Genomic DNA, 19,196 nt, shown 5'->3' with positions numbered 1-19,196 from the left:
TGGATTTTTGTTACTAAGCCCTTATCAGCGCCGAGTCACGTGAAAATGGGTAAACAGGGTATAATGAAAATCGGTACGTAAAGTCGGTGAATAAGGAATTACAGTCTACGCTATAAATAATTTTATAAGATGCCCTAATATTATAGAGTCGAAAGAAAACTAAATGTCAAGGCCTACAATATAGAAAGCTCATAAAATTGATCAACAATAGCATTGCATTGACCATTGTTTTTTGTGATGTGCTTTGTCTTCTCTTGCCACTCATCTCCGATAGGATTACTGCTGCGTACCGAGTATTTTTTTAAAATTTGCCTTACCTCGCACAGACACAGTTAGGTCTTACTGGTGACGATGGGATAGGAAAGGGCTACGAGTGTGAAGGAAGCAGCCTTAGCCTTAATTAAGGTACAGCGCCAGCATTTGCCTGGTGTGAAAATGGGAGGGAATCAACGGAATAACATCTTCAGGGCTGCTGATATTGTGGTTCGAATCCACTGTCTCTCGGATGCAAACTAACAGCTGCGCGCCCCTAACCACACGGCCAACTTGCCCGATCGTACCGAGTGTAACAGTCTGCCTGAATACTGGCAGGAAGTGGCTGGGGAGTTAAATAACTTTCTTCTTTAGCATGCGATTTCTCTGTTTCATAAATTTTCCGATACTACTGGTACGTAACACACTGGTTCATCATAGCATTCGAACAATTCAATCCCTACTCTAGGGCACTGATTGGAATGAGAAGTGTTCATATTTAATGGAATAATGGCAGAGAAGTGTTCACAGCTGTCTGCGACCTGGTCGTTCCTGCTCTGGGACTTTGGACTGTTAGATCGGCACCGTAGAACTGTGCGTTAAAAGTGAGAAAATGTGCAGTTTTTTATTTGATCGAGGATTTTATGTGATAAGATTGCTTTTAATCGATACGTTCCTCCTGATGTTTTTTGAACCTATGTTGCCTTCAGTTAGGAAAACAACAAATTTCACATGCATATGTGATGTTTACACGTTGCTTACAGACGAATGTGACATGAATTGCATCTTACAATAGTGTTTATATTTTTAGCAAGTCTATAAGTTACACATCTTCCTCGTTTCTTCAGAGAAGGCTCCACAACATTTGTTTCTTCATGGCTCTTGAAACGTTGGAGGAAAACAAACATCTGCAGTAAGGGTCGGTACATTACCTCTTTCAACTAGATGTGATTCCAACTGAGAAGATGACAAATTTTTCAAATATATCCTCCTCGGGTCTCTTCTGTTTTCATTTGAAAAATAGATCACTTGGGCATTTATCCCAGCTATGTCCAAGAAGGCTAGAATATTGCCAATGGCCATCTTCTTGTGATGTGTGTGGTGGTATACGTGCCGCACATTTGATCCACTGTGTCAACACCTCCTTTTGTTGAATTATAATTAAGGATCATTTTCGGTTTTTCCGTTTCTTCATCTATGACACCTTGTCATGCATGGTAGATAACAGCAACACGGCCTTGTTTTTCTTCGGTACAAATGACACCAAAGTTACGTCCTTCTGGTATACGAACAAAGATGATTTCAAGGGTCGATCTTTCCGAAGCAGAAATACAACAGGAATTTCCTGTTTGTTTCTCCTCAGTGCTCCAATACATGTAACGTTCTTCTTCAATAGAGACAGGGGATAACTAGTGTACCAGTTATCCATGGTGATGTTTTTTTTGGTGCCTTCAATGCGAGAAGCTAACCTACCAACAATCTCCGAAGGCGAGTTTGAAACGTCATAAGGTCCTTGAGGAAAACAACAGATAGGGAATCTGCCACCTGGGCGACTGCCCTAAATGCAGATCAGTAGTGATTGATTCTTGTTTGCCACAGTACACTTCTAAATTTCCAGTGTAGAAGGTTTTGGAATCTGTAAGCAAAAACAGCTATATTCTGTATTTGTCTGGCTTGTTTGGAATAAACTGAACAAAGCTGCATTGTCCTCGAAAAGCGCTCGGAGCTTTTCTGCACTGGTTACACAATCACTAAGATTGTAACTGTTCTTGAAGTTTGTCACAAATCCATCAAGAACCATCCGTATTGCAGCCAGTTTATCGTGAGCTCTCCTTCTGACCCTCGTGGACTTGTCATCAAATCGAAGACATATCAGAAAAAAAGAGAAATATTTTGTAACTCACTGTTGCCCTTGTGATTTCTACTCCCATGTCCTCTTCAGCCCAGAGTTCCCTAATGTTCATGTGATTAGCTTTCTTTGTGCCAATAAGGCATAGCAAGCCTAAAAAAGCCATTATTTCAATATGCGACGTTTCCTTGGTATTTCTCTCTCTTTTATATCGTTCAACCTGGGTAGCTATGTACAAATTCATGAAGTTTACAATATTGTCAATCATGTTTATGTCAATAATTTTGTGAAAAGCAAACAGCTCACTAGTTACACCCCAAGCTTCACCCTTTGGTTCTGGAAATATTTTGACAATATTTTTTTCTTTAGTCTTAGAGGATCTACTAGAGCATTGTTTCTTTCATACACAAAACTTTCCCTCTTCTTATGAAGAGCTTCACACAGCTTCACACTTTCGTCACTTGTCCCCGAGTCATAATTCTGTTCATTTTCTCAGTTATGCTCACTAAAAATTATTCCCTCATTTTCAGTTTCAGAATTGTCTTCCTCATTTTCACAGTTATCTGCTTTATCGAAATCAGGATCATCATTCAGTAACCAGTTCAGCTGTGGACTTGACAGATTTCTTCCAGCCCTAAATAAACGGAACGATTATTGGAGACTCACGAAGAAAGCAACAAACAGTCCACAGAAAAGTAACGCAAGACAATTCTAGTGAATACAAAAGTAATTTGTAAATAAAAATATACTTACATGATGACGCGTGTGGCGCACTGAGTGCGCCAGTTTGTGACACTGTGAACTTAAAACACAGTTTAATTCGCTTCTGTTGGAGAAATATTTGACTCCTCACTCAGATAGCTAAAACAGTACTGTAGGAATACCTAACAACACAGGTCAGCAGATTGTTGGTGTGATAATGGACATCCGTTTATTTAAATAGAGTTTAAATGTGGCACACACTGCGCACCAGCGCGAGTGCTCGAGGGTTAATACAAAATTCCTTCTAAAAACTCTTTACGCTATTAGGCATCAGAGTTAGTACAAAATAAAAATAAAAAGTACTGCTAGAGAAACTCTGGTAGTAAATGCCCTGACTGGTCAGGAAGGTTTGAAATCAACTGCATTAGGGTCAGGTTTGCAACTTGACTTCATTTAATATGGTTGTTTCTAATTTGAACGGGACAGCAGTCTTAACAATTAAGGCGATTCACAGTATTGTAAAGGTGGAATATTTGACATAAGTATTTCACAAGTTAATACTTATGACAATACGAGCTAAAGCATGAAGTGTGTGTAATGGAACAGCAACAATTAGGAAGTGTCGTTTTTATGAACATACAGTTCAAGAGGAAATCTCTAACTCTAGAACAGAAAAAGGACTCGATAACACTTTACTAGTAGGTATGTACATTTAGGAAGTAGATAATTTTTTTAAATGTTATTGTTTTTTTTATCCCACTAACTACTTCTGACAGTTTTTGGAGATGCCAAGGTGCCAGAATGTAGTACTCCAGGAGTTCTTTTATGTGCCAGTAAATCTACTAACATGAAGCTGACTTATTTGAGCCCCTTCAAATGTCACCGGACTGAGCCAGGATCGAACCTGCCAAGCTGGGATAAGAAGGCCAGCGCCTCAACACACTGAGCTACTCAGTCTGGCTTAAGAAGGAGAAAATTAAGTTAAAATGTTCTGAAACGATACCTTAAATAGCAGAGAGGAGAGATCCATCCATTATGCTTGCCACAGACCCGACCTGCCCCTTGCGGTATTCTTACTTGTGCAGAAAAATTAAAACCGAGTATATGTCAATCTGTGAAATGCGACCATTTTCTGTGTTCCTATTGACTGGAGAGCAGTTTGCTATTGTCTCTAATAGAGTTTGCATCATGTGTGACCCACAGCTCTGAAAATAATGAAACCACAAAGTTCGAATGTGACGTGTAATGGTGCGTGCCGGATGCAACTGCAGTATCCATGATAATATACTGTATTAAGTACATAATAAGTAAAATTCACATACTTCTTGGTTTGTCATGGGTTAATTACATGATCAAATCATTGTGGAGTTTGTGGCAGAGATCTGGAAGTTAAAGTGTGGTGGAAGTAAATTAATTTCTGTGCACCAGAAACATGCATGCAAGTTCAAGAACCCAGACAAGAAGGGCACGTTTTTGGAGGGGAACCTTTCCCCTCCGTTAATGTAGTGTACATAGCCTACTTATTATAGGAAAACACACACCAGTTGAATTTCTACTAGCAGCAAGCACACTGTATCGCCTGCCATAGTGAACAAGTCATTATTCATTAACTGAAGTTATGTCCACTACTGAAAACAGAATGCGCTGATCTCATGTTCTTGTCACAAGCCAATGGTCTTGTCACTAGCCAATACATTCACAGGAGATACTACAGCACTGTGGGCCTCTTCTTGGCTCTAACCTGGGGTCGTATGGCCCAAACCCCCTTTACTTTCCCCCAGACCAATGATGTTACTAGCCAATGGTCTAACCAAACCAGACCAATGGTTTTATCACTAGCCATACCTAGGTTGGCACCATTGCATGGCATTTTATTACAAGATATTAGAATCATTCCGTATTGATGGTTTTCACTTTACAAAGGAAAAAATTAAATGTATCCTCCTAATTCAATACAAAACATGGTCTGTTATGATGTGTGAGCTGCACCCTATTGGATTCCTATCCCCCTTTTACACCCCTGCTGGTACAGTTTTACACGACATGTCAAATAATCCTGAAAAAGTCTCAAACCTCGATTACACAACAAAATCAGGGTGATAAAAAAATGTTGAAAGTGGCTCGAACTTGCACTGTACTTATATAAACTTACGTGAAATGCGAAAAGGAATAATAATAATAATAATAATAATAATAGTACCGGGAGGTACACCCCAACGCCGCGCTTTCAAATTCAGCGCCTAAAGAACTCCTATTGGCAAAACAGTGAAACCGAAACTATACCGGCTTAGAACTTTACTCAGAAGATGTCACCACTAAAATCTGATGTAATGTTGTTATTGTGAAGTTTCCTGACTGTGGAAATTTCTACTCGTTTTGTTTTCCATGCGTCAAGAAGTTTGGACATTCTCTCATAGATGACACTACCAAAAAACTATGATCATGCACCCTGGTGCCAGGTACAAGAACTTATAATTCAAAGAAGTTTTGTATTCATAAGATTTTTTTTTATTGATTGATGTTCATTTATTTTTGGGTTGGCAATATTTCTCTTTTATTTCAGCCAGTTTTGAATTTAGCCAATCCCTCATTTCTGCAATGAATTTTCTACCAATCACTTCTTCTTCTTCTTCTTCTTCAATTTTGAGTGTACCTTTTAAAGTGGCCAATGAAAGTGAGAGGGTGTGGCTAGTTTGATCTTGAATGGTCTCAAACTTTCCCCAAGGGTTTATAAACTGCGGATTTTCTCTTCTCTTGGCCAAATGATCGTCATCTTACCGAGTGTGTGTATCAAGCAGGAGGCGGGCGGCCTCTTCTTCAGCTGCTAGAACTTCTACAAGGTAATGGCCACATAACATCTTTATTTCTTGCTACCTCCGCAGTTTAACCCGAGGGAAAGGTCCGAATCATTAACTATGTAACCTACATTTCTAAAAATGTAACTCCCTGCCGGCTAACGTAAAAACTTCAGAAAACCTTTAACTGTAAATCGGGGATAGAGAGTGAAGTACCCTCTCGAGCTCCCCTTCATTTTCGTCTGGGGTGCCATGTTTTTGTAATCTTTTGTTTCTGCAATGTATTAAAGTTATTTCCATGGGAGCAACCTCAGTAGTTTGGGAATAGCCCCTGTTTCGTCGGCCAAGCACCCCATAGGTTTTTAAGTTTTTTTTGGAGCTGAATCTTCGACTCCATTCAAATTGTACTCGGGCCGTTTATTTAACCTGCTCTTTTTTTACTAAGGCCCTGTAGGTTGGGTACTAGATACCTCTGTGTAATAAGATTTCTATGTGTAAATAGTGCCTCGTAAGGCCAGAGATTATTGTATTTTCATGCAATGTTGCCTTGAGTAGGCTTGGAAAACTGAGAGCCTGTTAGCTCTTTTTCATATTAAGATTACTGTGTGCCTCTTGAAGGCTAAGATGTTGTAATTTTAGGAGTAAGTGCTCTTTGAATTAGGGGATTTCTGCCCTTGTATAAATTTGTGCTCTTTTGTAAATTTGAGCTAGGAGCTCAGGAAAAGTAAAGTGAGGGCTTGAAGCCCACGATCTGTTAAAACCACTAATCTTGTCTTTCTTATGCCCGTTGCTCACGGTCAAATTTTTCACCACATTTATTGAACAACTCGTTGTTCAATAAGGAGTGACTGTTGCTAACGGTCAAATTTTACGGAACACCTGATTTGATAAAGTATTTTGTCAAATCATGGTCAAATAGAGCATGTCCTATTTTCATTAAATTATTTGATACAACAGCCAATCACAGCAGTGTATGAGATGAAGTAGCGATCTGGTAGCGGGTCTGTGAAGCTCAAGTTGTAAACAAACATGTCGGGCTGGACGAAAGAAGCAGTCGAAATTTTAATTGAAGAGTATATGAAACATACGTGTTTATATGCAGTTAAGTCTCCACTGTATCATAACAGGAATGCTAGGAGAGATGCGGAGGCAAAAATTGCGCGTGCACTGTGTGAAGTCCGGCCAAACACGGATTCTTCAGAAGTGAAGTCCAAGATCAATGGCCTACGAACACAATTCAACAACGAAAGGTTAGTGCAGTATTATTCCTTCACTTTATTATTATTTTACGATCTGGGAGACGATTGTTCCGTTATTGTAGTTGGTACTCGGCCTGTGATAAATTATTTGAATGATCTATCTCAAGTTCGGTCTAGCCATTCATAGAAAGGCCTATGTTTTCTAAGCAGCAGTAACTATTATACATAGGCCTACTGCATGTGTTTTAATGGATTGACATTACGATTTCAGGAATAAAGTTAACAAACTGAAGAGTGGAATGAGCTCCGATGATGTATACAGGCCATCATTTGTTTGGTATGACAGACTGCTGTTTCTTACTGACCACATCATGCCAAGAAGTAGCAAATCTAACCTTGACATGTCACAGCTCAGTGAAGATGGATTTACTGAGTCTATAGTCTTGGTAAGTGCACTGAATACGAAGTATATTAATCATTTTATGAAATAAATAACTTGCATTCTAATGATCATCATTATAAATATCCCATAAAAGTGAAGCAGAATAAATTAAGAAGCAAGTTAGAAAAGTAAGTAGGCCTAAATAAAGAAACCTTTCTGAAATATTGTTTATTTAAGAGAACAAAAACACTGATGCTTGGTTCTAAGGTTGCTATTGTATAAGCTGTTCATTAAAATAACATTAGACGTTTTAGTGCAGGCAACACTTGTAACAGTTTCATGTGAGAAGAAAGGTAGGGGTATTTTAATGTTGGTGCTTCTTAATCATACTGGTCTCTCTCCTTGCTAGTGGTGCTGATGAGATGAAGTAACAATTGCCATATGTAATTGTAGGAATGATTTGGTTACTGAGTTTAAACACCTGCATTACTGAGCTGCATGTCATTTAGATCTATTAAAATTGTTAAGTAATACTTTATTATATTTACATATATTATCAGACTAATTAACAAAAATGAAACAAGACAGCAAATAGTGAAATCAAAAAAGTGTTTGTTCTGCCTTCAAAATCGGTAGCTGTTTACCCAATGTTCTTGCCACTTCACTTGTCCTATTCTACTAAAATAACCTTTAAAATTATTTGTTATGTTCAGAGGTATTTGAGCTGCTGTGTTTCCACTTTGCCCCTCAGTTCCTTCCATTGACTGACTGTTCCTCCAGTTTCCATGCTGCAGCCTTCCTTCATTTATATTTTCCTGATCTGTGCTGTTCAGACACATGTAAACTGCTTTGTTCTATTCCAGAAGGAAGTTATGCAAAGTACAGGTGACTTGAACAATAGCTCCAACTTTGTCCACTGACAGGTTTATTTTACTTATGGGACATTGGTACTGAGTTTTCACACTTCCATATTTCTGAACCAAACTTCTTGAAATTTTGACAGCTGACTTTAAACTTAGAAACTAACATGTATACAACATTTCATTGAAATTATTCAATTCATTCTCAAAATGTATGCATTTTACTTAAATTATTTTTGCTAATCATGTATTAATCAAAATCTTCCACACACATTAGCAATGCTATTAAAATTTAGTATTTTGATATTACATACCCTCAAACAGGCTTAAGAACTTTACAGAAAGATATCTCAAGTAACTTCAAAGATTTAGCTGTAATAAATTTTAATATCACACATAATATTTTTTAAAAATTTTATGGCTTCTTTCCTACAAATTTTTATTTTTCTTACTCAGAACAAAGAAACCTGAATTTTTGCTCTGTAACTTTGTTCACTGTCTATTTCTGAACATAAATGGAAAATTTCACCCATTTCAGACAAAATGTGATACGTGTGGACTCAGCGAGCTAACAATTCATTGCTTGCTAGTCTCTGGTAGGTAGGCAAAATTCTCAATAACATGCTGTCAGACAACTGAACAGACATCTTGGTATGGCTCTGTGGAGTCCCGCCACGGGCAATGCTTCTATTGTAGAAGCACCAAGAATCTGTTTCTTGGGGACATTTTTTGTGTTCTGGTTTGTGATCTGTAGACCTGTAATGGTACAGGGTAGCATATATTGCATTTTTCATGGCAGGTACATCTGGTAAATGATTCTGAATGACCTGTCTATAGTAACTTGTGAGTTTCTTTATGTTCTCTAAATTCAGTTTAGTAGGGCCACGACCACCCAGTTTTAGGTCTTTAGTGTCCTTTTTTAGTTTAAAAAATGCTGTGGTCATTCTTTGCCACATGGTTAACACTCCTCTTTTACTATTTCCACACCTTTACCATACATTGAAACTTCATTCAGGTGCTGGTGGGTCCTAGCATCTCCGTCAGAGAGTACAGTGGTGTATCTCATCTTGCACTCCTGAAGAGATCTCCACATTATATCAGCTGCAGTGACCTCCATTGAACCTGAGGAGCCATCATCATTTTTACAGCATTCACCACTCTTTTTATGATACCCTGAAAGCACCATGAATTCTGGTATATCAGGATCCATTTCATTAGCGATAGTGACACAATAGTAGCAAAATTTTGACAAAACCTCATAGTAAATGATCAGTCCTGTTAAAATATCAGCTACCAGGCCAATGCCATACAATGATGTATGGCCTTGCTTGTGATATGTACCATCATAAGACACAGCAATGTCTATGACACTGGCATTCACTAATGAAGAATCAACATCCTCATGTGCTTTGCGAACATTCATTCTGGACTCCCTAAGCATTTTCATTTTTGCATCTATGACCTCTGTGGCTAGGCCATTCATGTGGCTGGTGAATATCTTGGAGTTCATACAGTGCATACCCATGCATATGCAGAACCTTTCCATATATCTATGGCCTAGCCCCATACTTAGAAAAGCCTCTACACTTTTTCTATTGACATCAAAGGGAGGTCTTTCAGATTTACACTGTACTTTGGCCCTAGGACTGGTATACACCTTGTTGGTACAATGCTTGCATGCACTACATATTACATGCAGCTTGTTTGCCAAACCAAGCTGATATTTTACCACAACATTTAGACTAGCACGGTCACATTCAGGACATTTCAAATTGTTTAATAAATCCTGAAGAGTGCCACTATGTATTAGCATGTAGCTCGAATCACTCTGACCTAGCAGCACAGGTGAAACTGCAGATAATTTCTGCTCAGTTCTAGTTTAATTTGATTGATTTTCAATAGATCTGTTATGAAAAGCAACATTATTACCACTAAGCTGTAAATTAGTGGTAGATTGTCCAACAGTAGCATTGCTACAACTAGGTTCTAAATCAGTAGTAGACTGTGCAACAGTTTGGCCTACCTGATTTTTCAACTCCCTTTTCTTACTCAGGCCTTCACGAGCTGCCTCAAGTTGTTTTTTCCTTTTATTAGATCTTCATTTAGAGGGATACCATCGTGAGCTTGATGTATCCATTTTCGTTTTACCAAGAAATGGAAATTAGTACGGCTGAACACTACTTTGTTTGCAAACACACATTACCCGACTCTACCTGCAATTGAAATTTCTTTTGCTCCATTGTCAATACTCTGTTGGGAAAGGGTTTCATGATGTTTATGGACAGTGAAAAAGCATCATCAGCCACAAAAACAAAGGGAAACTCCTTGTCAGATTCAGGCAGCTGACGAGGAGGAGGTATGACCAGCATTCTGTCATGCATTACTGAAAATAAATCACTTTTCTGAAACACACCCCCATCACTTACACGACCATTAGTTCCAATATCCACATAAATAAATTTATAGGTTGCATCAACCACTGCTAGTAAAATAATGCGTTTTGTGCCCTTGTAATTATAATAGTGTGATCCACTTGATTGTGGAGCTGCAAAATGAATATGTTTCCCATCAATTGCTCCCATGCAGTTTGGGAAGTTCCACTTCTCTTCAAATTCTTGAGCAATATTTAACCATTTTTCATTTGTGTCTGGAACCTGAAATGAAAATTAATTCCTTACAGAATTTTGAAGGAAGCTCCATGGTGACGATGGATGATATAGCATTAGATGATGACGGGGCACTGGTAGACCTAGTTCAGGAGTCTGACACAGTCACACCTGCTTCTAGCACAAAGAGTGTGATGAACCAGCCTCCACAAAAAGAAGGTACAAAACATTATATACCCAGTAAAATGGAGTTACTGCATTTAATTTAAAATAACATTCTTAGGAAAGCGTGGTTTCATTAATGATACTTTTAAAATATGAGGGATTTTCCACTTTTCAGGTACATCAATCAGAAAAAGAAAAAAGGTTTCACCTGAGGACCAAGTGCTGGCAAGTGCTAGTCAGGTATTAGCATCCATGTCAGCTTCAGCTGTAGATTCAGAGGAAGCATTTGCAAACTACATTGCTTGTGAGCTCCGTCAAATAAAAAACAAAAGAGTGAAAATTTTAACTAAACAAAAAATACAGAACTTACTTACAGAGGCTCTACTGGAAGAAATGGAGTAAAATATGTCATAAAATAAAATAATTACCTTATGTTGTGATATAATTATTAATAAATATACAGTCCTACTTACAAATAGTCTTTCCTTAATGCATTGTCTATCTCCCTACATGTTTCAGGGATTATACGAGCCAGGGTACCAAAAGGTATTTTTGTAGCATACATGAGGTTTGTATATAATTCACCAGTGGCAAGAAATCGCAGTGTTACATGTAGTCTCATTGCAGCTAGAATAGCTTGCCTCATATTTGTGTCTTTCTTGCTATTCTAGGTCCAACTAACTGGAGCAATTTTTTGAAGTTCCCTTCACTCACTCTTAAGAAATTCCTGTATGATTCAGTGTCCTCTAATCTCAATTCATTCTGGACTAAAGATAACAATCCCCTTCCATCATCCCACCCAAGGTCTGGTCCACCACCTTATAGCTCTCCTCTTCCTACTGTTTTTCCTTTTAATAACTGCACATGCAGCTATTGCAACTAAAGCTGCAATTTGTTTACTATGTACTGATGGCATTTGTGATTTATTCACTGACAGTAGAACATGCTCATCTGACAGCCAAAGAGCAAAACAATCAGTTTCAGTACTTGGGACCTATTCCCACAGAGGTCAGGCCAAACAAATTTAATTCTGAGTTTTGACCAACAGATGGCACTGGTATGAGTTTGAAGAAATATTTTACCGTGTACAACACAACATATTTGATAAAAGATGTTGAGAAATTTTTGTCAAATCTTTTGTCAAATAATTTTACCAAAAATTTGACCGTGAGCAACAGGCATTAGACTTGTTTAATGATTACTACTTGTACCTCTAAAAATTGTTAAGTTTGAAATTTTTGAAAATATAACCTTCAGTTTAAGTTTTAAATTCAATTCTTGACATTGTAGTTAGACCCATTCACCCCAGCACTTTCTTTCACCTTTGCAATCCACAGATACCCCGGATCAATAATAATATTAATAATAATAATAATAATAATAATAATAATGCCTCAAATATGACTACTATTATCACGTAGTATGACAAGATTTGTTTCATGTAATTCCTTCGATTGCCAGTTTGTGAAAAGTGGGTTATAGATGCAATATGGCTGAGGCTCCGACAACCTCACAATGCACTGAACAGGCTTAACAACGTTGGTGCATTGTACACAGCTATTGAGTAACACCAAAGATGAATGACAAAAATTATAATGTTATTGCTTTTATGTCCCACTAACTACTTCTTGACTGTTTTTGGAGACACCGAGATGCCGGAATTATGTCCCGCAGGAGTTTGTTAACGAGCCAATAAATCTACCGACACAAGGCTGATGTATTTGAACCCCTTCAAATAACAGCAGACTGAGCCGTCAAGTTGAGGTCAAAAGGCCAGTGCCTCAACTGTCTGAGCCACTCAGCCTGGCTGACTAAGATAAAATATAGATTAAAGCTAAAAAAAAAAAAAAAAAAAGCCTTTTTTTGCCATGCAGCCACAGAAAACAGCCTTTCAAAGGCAATGTGGCCCATATTTCGTGAGAGAGATTCACCTTGACAAAATGGAAATTAATGATCAATGACTTACCTTTATTAGCACAGGGGATATAATGTGCTAGCTGTGAGTACAAACCCGTGGATATGACAGCAGATGGCAGCTGCCCAAAAGTAACAAAGAAAATGGTTCCATTTTTTAGTTTCATGCTGTTCGGTTTTAATTCTTCTATAGAGAATATTTTTTTGGGGCTTTACGTCGCTCCGACACAGATAGGTCTTACGGTGACGATGGGAAAGGAAAGGCCTAGGAAGTGGAAGGACGCGGTCGTGGCCTTAATTAAGGTACAGCCCCGGCATTTGCCTGGTGTGGAACTGGGAAACCATGGAAAACCATCTTCAGGGTTGCTGACAGTGGGGCTCGAACCCACTATCTCCCGATTACTGGATACTGGCCGCACTTAAGCGAATGCAGCTATCGAGCTCGGTGAGAATACTTTCTGGGGTAGGTTGGTGGGTCCCTGGCAAGTATCAAGGAAGGATCTCTCCTCACTTCTACATCAGGTATAGCAAAACATTAATTTACTACTGTATGATTACAACATACAAACCACTTACCAAAGTGCCATGATTTTAACTCCACCGATCTCGATAGCTGCAGTCGCTTAAGTGCAACCAGTATCCAGCCCTGAAGATGGTTTTCTGTAGTTTCCCATTTTCACAGCAGGCAATACCTTAAATAAGGCCATGGCCGCTTCCTTCCCAATCCTAGAACTCTCCTGCCCCAACGTTGCCATTAAACCTATTTGTGTCTGTGAAACGTAAAGCAACTTGTAATAATAAATAATATTTTTCCTCCAATTACTTAGGGGCCTATATAAAATACACTACTCCAAATATGTTTTCAGCAATGGTGAAATAGGAGTGAGTAGCAACCACGGTCTCAACTGAGCTAACACCTAGCATTTTCCTCGTGCGAGTGAGAAGGGAAAACTATCTTCAGGGCTGCTAATAGTGATGGACAAACTCACCATCTCCCCAAAATGCAACCTGCAACTACACTACTTATATTGTACCACATACAAATTTGCCAGAGCTGTAAATTCCAGTAGCAAGAGAGGTCTGATAGTAATTCAAAAAATACTGATGCTGCTTTTAGAAGTCAAAGAGCAGAAAACTACTGAGACAAGAGTGAATGACCTTGAAGATGGACAAAGCTAAGAATGTGACATCTCGTTAAAGTTCACTTCTTGAACACCCATTTAGTCTTCTTTCAGACAATCTGGGGCTCTCCATTATAAGCACAGAGTTTCTACCAATAGATTTATACAACAGAAAAGTAGGCCTACGATATAAAACAAAGTGGCAGTATGGTATGCAAATTACTTAGGGGCCTATATAAAATACGCTGATAAACAAAAATTACATAGGGAAAAAGCATTGAAAAAATCATTATCTTCAAATTTTAAGAATCACTTCCTCTGTTAACGATCTAGAATGTGTAAGAGATATGCCAGGTGTTGAATAGAAAAGTGATCTGTTCCTTTATGGTGAAAGTGCTACTCGGAAATCTCCGTTGTGCGAGGAATTGGCTAATTCAAGTACTAAATTTTCTAAAACTTCAAGTAAGTTACAGTTCAAAGCCAAGTCTGATGGAAAACATTAGAAAAAAATTCCTAATTATACCTAAAAAAAAAAAAAAAAGAATTTCCAGATTCATTCGATTCGGTATTTGTGAATAAAATACGTTTTATTTTTGAACATTAATATAATTTTACGAAGCCAATGATGATACTACAAGTTGGCGAACCCCGGGATGAACTGAAAGTACCTACTGTAATCTAATAATGTTCAATAAAATATTAAATAAAAATAATGTTACAAATGCAATCTTTGAACAGACATGCACGAAGGATAACTGTAGGGTATTAGGACTCCAAGAGTTCAGAGAATTTCTACAGGCCTAGCCCATTAATCAACCCTAAGTAGCCAGCAAATTGTCTATAAGTTACCTATCTCCATAACAATACCAACCCAATAAAGTACCGCAAATGACTTATAGAACTGTCTTGAAAAAAATATCAGAAAACCAACCTACGGAGGTTAACAACTTTTCAGATAGAAAACAATGGACATTGTTCTGCAATTATGCATGAAAAAATTACTTCTTGACTCATCTAATTTTGTACTTGAAAGAAGAATGAGTTTCATTTTACAGTAATGTAACAATGTATCAGTAAGATATTACATTAAAACCATTATACAAACGTATTCATGCAACAGATTTGCTAAGGAAGAAGGCATACATTCCAGTGTCGACTGAGCTAATGCGACTTAAAAGCTTTTCAGTCTATCAAACACACAAGTTCAAAATATAACACTATTATTACACATGTAAAAAAAGCACACACTATCAGGGGATACATCAGCACATCCAGGATTCAATGTGACAGTGTATTGATGCATGTATCAATGTTAAAGGAGAGCATTTTGAACATTACATGGGTATTAGTTCAGCCCATGGACCCCTGTAATTTGCATGCAAGGAAGAATTTGATGAGGCATGCTGGTACATTCTGTTCCTTTGTGTTTCCCATAATTACTGTACTATGTAGAGTTGCAGAAAATTAGTTGTAACATGGAATACAAGCATGTCCGGATCCATGTCTATGTAACATATTTTCTTCTTCTACGCATGAGGAATGTGTCCTCAAAGTCTGACCATACCTTATTGTTACACCCCATATAACACCAGGATTAAATCTTATTTACCACCAACCGAATAACGTCTTACAAAATAAGTTGCCAGTAGAGCAAGTAAATTACTAACACCATAACACATTACTTACGGATATGACCCGTATTCCTTTTGCGTTCAAGGCAAGCACTTGTTTGAAGAAAACATCAGCAGTACCACTAACAGGTGGCAAACAAACCAGGGGAACTTTTACAGTTTTTGGTCCCGAATCGTAAATCTTCCAACCCTGAAACACACAACAATCATCATCGATGAGTAAGTATTAGTTCCCCCCCCCCCCCAATTAGACATCTCCAGCACATCAAGAAATGATTACCTTCGAAGAATCTGAATCGACTATAATTTTTCTCAGAGGAATACTGCTACGGAAACTAAGATACTCTTGAGAAACAGAAAGTTCACTGGTGTAGCTCATAATTAACAAATAACGAATAGTGATACAATGTCAGCGAGAATCGAAACATTCCATGACATACACTTGCCTCTTCAGACTTCAAGTAATATAAATCCACATTAAAAAACACCATTCACCACCAATGAACACAATCAAAAATAAAACAAGTCATTTGACACTTAACACCTGACACCACAGCAGCGGACTACACAGCTTGCCAACACCATGTAATTGTCACTACCAACGAGCTAGAACTTAGACTACAAGGAATACAAAGCCTGCTCACTCTCAGTGCTCTCATCAGAAACAGTGTCCGTCTGGCAGTGCGCGTCTTAACCACTGTAGCGCTAGTATACCACCTCATATCAGCACTCGCTAGCATTGCTAACGGGAGTTAAAACCAACACAAATTTACCTCTACATTATACTCCCTATATATTATATACGTTACTGAGCGTAATGAAGTAGAAAATAATAAATGTTCACCTTTTACCCCTAGGAGTTCAATTCAGCTGTGGATTTTCATTTCAGATAACACACATAACTGTCGAAATTTATGTCTGGCATTTAAAAGGATATAAGGTCTTCACTACATATTTTTACCACCGCACCGTAGATTTTCAGTGAAAAGAAACGCCTTTAACAATTTTCCTTTATATTTTCTTCTCATAAACTGTTTTTCTTCCCAAGAAGTATTCTTGGCCATACTCATCTCTCATGCCATTAGCGTAGTTAGTGACAGAGGAGCGCAGAAACTTCTGCAGTATTATTCTGATTAGTTCCTCACGATGATCACTTTTTCCATACTGTAGAAAAGGATTTTTAGCAACATGTGGCAACAGTATTTCGGTTAATATTTGTGCTATTTTTGGACTGCCCACCGTTAGCGATATCATTTCGTCCGTTACTTACCCCAGTTTCATCACCAGTGAAACAAAACTTGGCATTGGATACCTGAGACCACCTCTGTCTTTGATTTTTATTAATGACGTTAGTGGAGATGGACTCTGGATACTACTAATTTTATCAACACACTCTTGACATGGCATGTGGTCTTGGACAACTCTTACCAAATACCCTCCAGCCTTTAGGTCCTTAGTAAAAAAAAAGTACGCAACAGGAATTTTAAAATGAGAAGCAAATCCAACGAACACATTCACAGAAATTTTGTTGCAATCACTTTTTCTAGGCCTACATCCTTTTCCAGTCCATCCAGTGACAAGTCCCTGTACTTCATCAGCTGCTTCACAGATAAGTGCCCGGAGTTGAATAGCCACCTCATTAACAATAATCGAACAAATGTATTTATTTCCTCGGTGCAATTAGCTTCTTCGTGCAGTCTCTTTACTATTGAGCTTGAAACCATTAAATCAGTAGTGCTTCCAACATAACGATTGATACCGGTACTGGACTTAGAAGGCAAGCTTAACAGTTTGTTACTTCGTATAAATCTGTAACCTGCCGGGGATTTACTGTGCCAGATAATGCAATACCCGATAGTTATATCACTCCGGGGCATTTTTTTTTTTTGTACAAATACTTTACGCTCTTCTTGTAGAAACTTCGCTTTTAAATTTCCTTCAGCACTCGAAGCCTCAACTGCGTCTAAATTATTACTGGCCATTTTTTTCTCTAGCCTGCTGACTTGTTTTTTTAAGTAGCAGTTGGTAACGCTTCAGTGCAGATATCCTTCAGCACTCGAAGCCTCAACTGCGTCTAAATTATTACTGGCCATTTTTTTCTCTAGCCTGCTGACTTGTTTTTTTAAGTAGCAGTTGGTAACGCTTCAGTGCAGATATCGTCTGCCTTGCACGTCGGAGTGATCTGCGCAGTGTATGTATGTAATGTCCTATTCCGCGAGTTCATATGTCATATCGCACATCTAACTTTGTGTGTGTAGACACATCTTTATTGGCGAAATCACTACCACATAAGATACTAGTTGGGGGGAGAGAAATTAATCAATTAAGGTTAAAATTCCCGACCTTGCTGGAAATCGAACCCAGGACCCCTGGGACTAAAGGACTGAACTTTCACTACGAGGCCATGACCAGAGTGATCATTCATCAAATCCCGGCATTTTCCGAGGATTATTTTTTTAATTTTTGCTAGTAGCTTTACGTCACACCGACACAGATAGGTCTTATGGCGACGATGGGACAGGGAAGGGCTAGGAGTGGGAAGTAAACGGCTGTGGCCTTAATTAAGGTACAGCCCCAGCATTTGCATGGTGTAAAAACGGGAAACCACGGAAAACCATTTTCAGGGCTGCCGACAGTGGGGTTCGAACCTACTATCTCCCGATTACTGGATACTGGTCGCACTTAAGCGACTGCAGCTATCGAGCTCGGTCCGAGGATTATTAGAATTTGCTGGAAAATTAGATGATTCTCTCAAAGCCCATTTATTGATGTCCACCGTCTTTAGGGGAACATCTACGGTTAACCAGAACGAGCTTCTACAATGTATTCTTGAGGTGTGTAAGGAAGAAATACGAAGTGAAATTAAACGAACAAAATTTTTAGCTGTAATGTCGGATTATACGACGGATGTTTCTGAACTTACTCAAGAGGATATTGTTTTTCGGTACGAAGTAGATAGTGCTGTGTACGAGAGATTCGGGATAATTTTTAATCCTAAAACTGAATGCAGAAGGACATGCGCAGTGTATTTTAGAGCAGTTAGAGAATTTTTGAATGGCAAAACCGGTGAAATTATTGTGAAAATATACGACGGGGAAGCGGTAATGAGTGGTGATGCAGGTGGTTTACAGACTATAATTAAAAAGTCCTACCAACATGCACATTTTTTCATTGCCATACGCACCAATTAAATTTAATTATGGAGAGAGCAGCATCACAGAATCTGCAAGTCCGAATTTTCTTCAGAAGTCCAGCTGCGATGCCAGCTTTTTCCAAATCGCCTTCACGGTTAACAATGTTGGACAGCATAACTAAGAGTCTCCCTCGCGGATGTAATCCGAGGTGGATTTTTTAACTAGTTGCCTTGCGTCGCACCGACGCAGATAGGTGTTATGGCGACTATAGGATATGAAAGGGACAGGAGTGGGAAGCAAACGGCCGTGACCTTAATTAAGGAACAGCCCCTTCATTTGCCTGGTGTGAAATGGGAAACCTTCGGAAACCATCTTCAGGGATGCCGACATTGCGATTCGAACCCAGTATCTCCCGAATAATGGATACTGGCCGCACTTAAGCGACTGCACCTATCGAGCTCGGTGGGTGGAATTTAATAGCCGACTCGTTGACACAGTCTGCGAAAATAATATCTTCAAGAATGTTTCCAGGAACTTCAAAATAACATGAATCAAGCAATTGTACAAGCAGCCACAGGGCTCTTAC

General features: G+C 38.6%; 2 protein-coding genes across 3 annotated transcripts in view; one reads left to right on the top strand and one right to left on the bottom strand.

The window, feature by feature from the left end:
- LOC136864039 (maspardin) overlaps positions 1–16,058 on the bottom strand; it is a 66,712-nt gene extending 50,654 nt beyond the window's left edge. The window contains exons 1-2 of one of the 2 annotated variants that reach the window (XM_067140560.2): positions 15,757–16,058; positions 15,532–15,666 (exon numbers count right to left, since the gene is read on the bottom strand). In XM_067140560.2, coding sequence (XP_066996661.1) covers positions 15,532–15,666; positions 15,757–15,855 — 234 coding nt within the window. In that variant the 5' untranslated portion in view covers positions 15,856–16,058. Of the gene's footprint in view, positions 1–15,531; positions 15,667–15,756 lie in introns of those variants that run through there. The other variant, XM_067140561.2, reaches the window with a different exon arrangement.
- On the top strand, positions 6,403–11,212 carry LOC137498587 (uncharacterized). The gene is made up of 4 exons (XM_068226449.1): positions 6,403–6,848; positions 7,069–7,243; positions 10,720–10,864; positions 10,986–11,212. Exons 1-4 carry the CDS (start codon positions 6,628–6,630, stop codon positions 11,210–11,212), a joined length of 768 nt encoding a protein of 255 aa, XP_068082550.1. The 5' UTR covers positions 6,403–6,627.
- Positions 16,059–19,196: the final 3,138 nt, after the last annotated feature.

Source organism: Anabrus simplex, chromosome 2, assembly GCF_040414725.1.
Source record: "Anabrus simplex isolate iqAnaSimp1 chromosome 2, ASM4041472v1, whole genome shotgun sequence".
NCBI classification, from domain to species: domain Eukaryota; kingdom Metazoa; phylum Arthropoda; class Insecta; order Orthoptera; family Tettigoniidae; genus Anabrus; species Anabrus simplex.
Note: the sequence above shows the minus strand (reverse complement) of the source record. Positions and strands in the feature narration are given on the sequence as shown.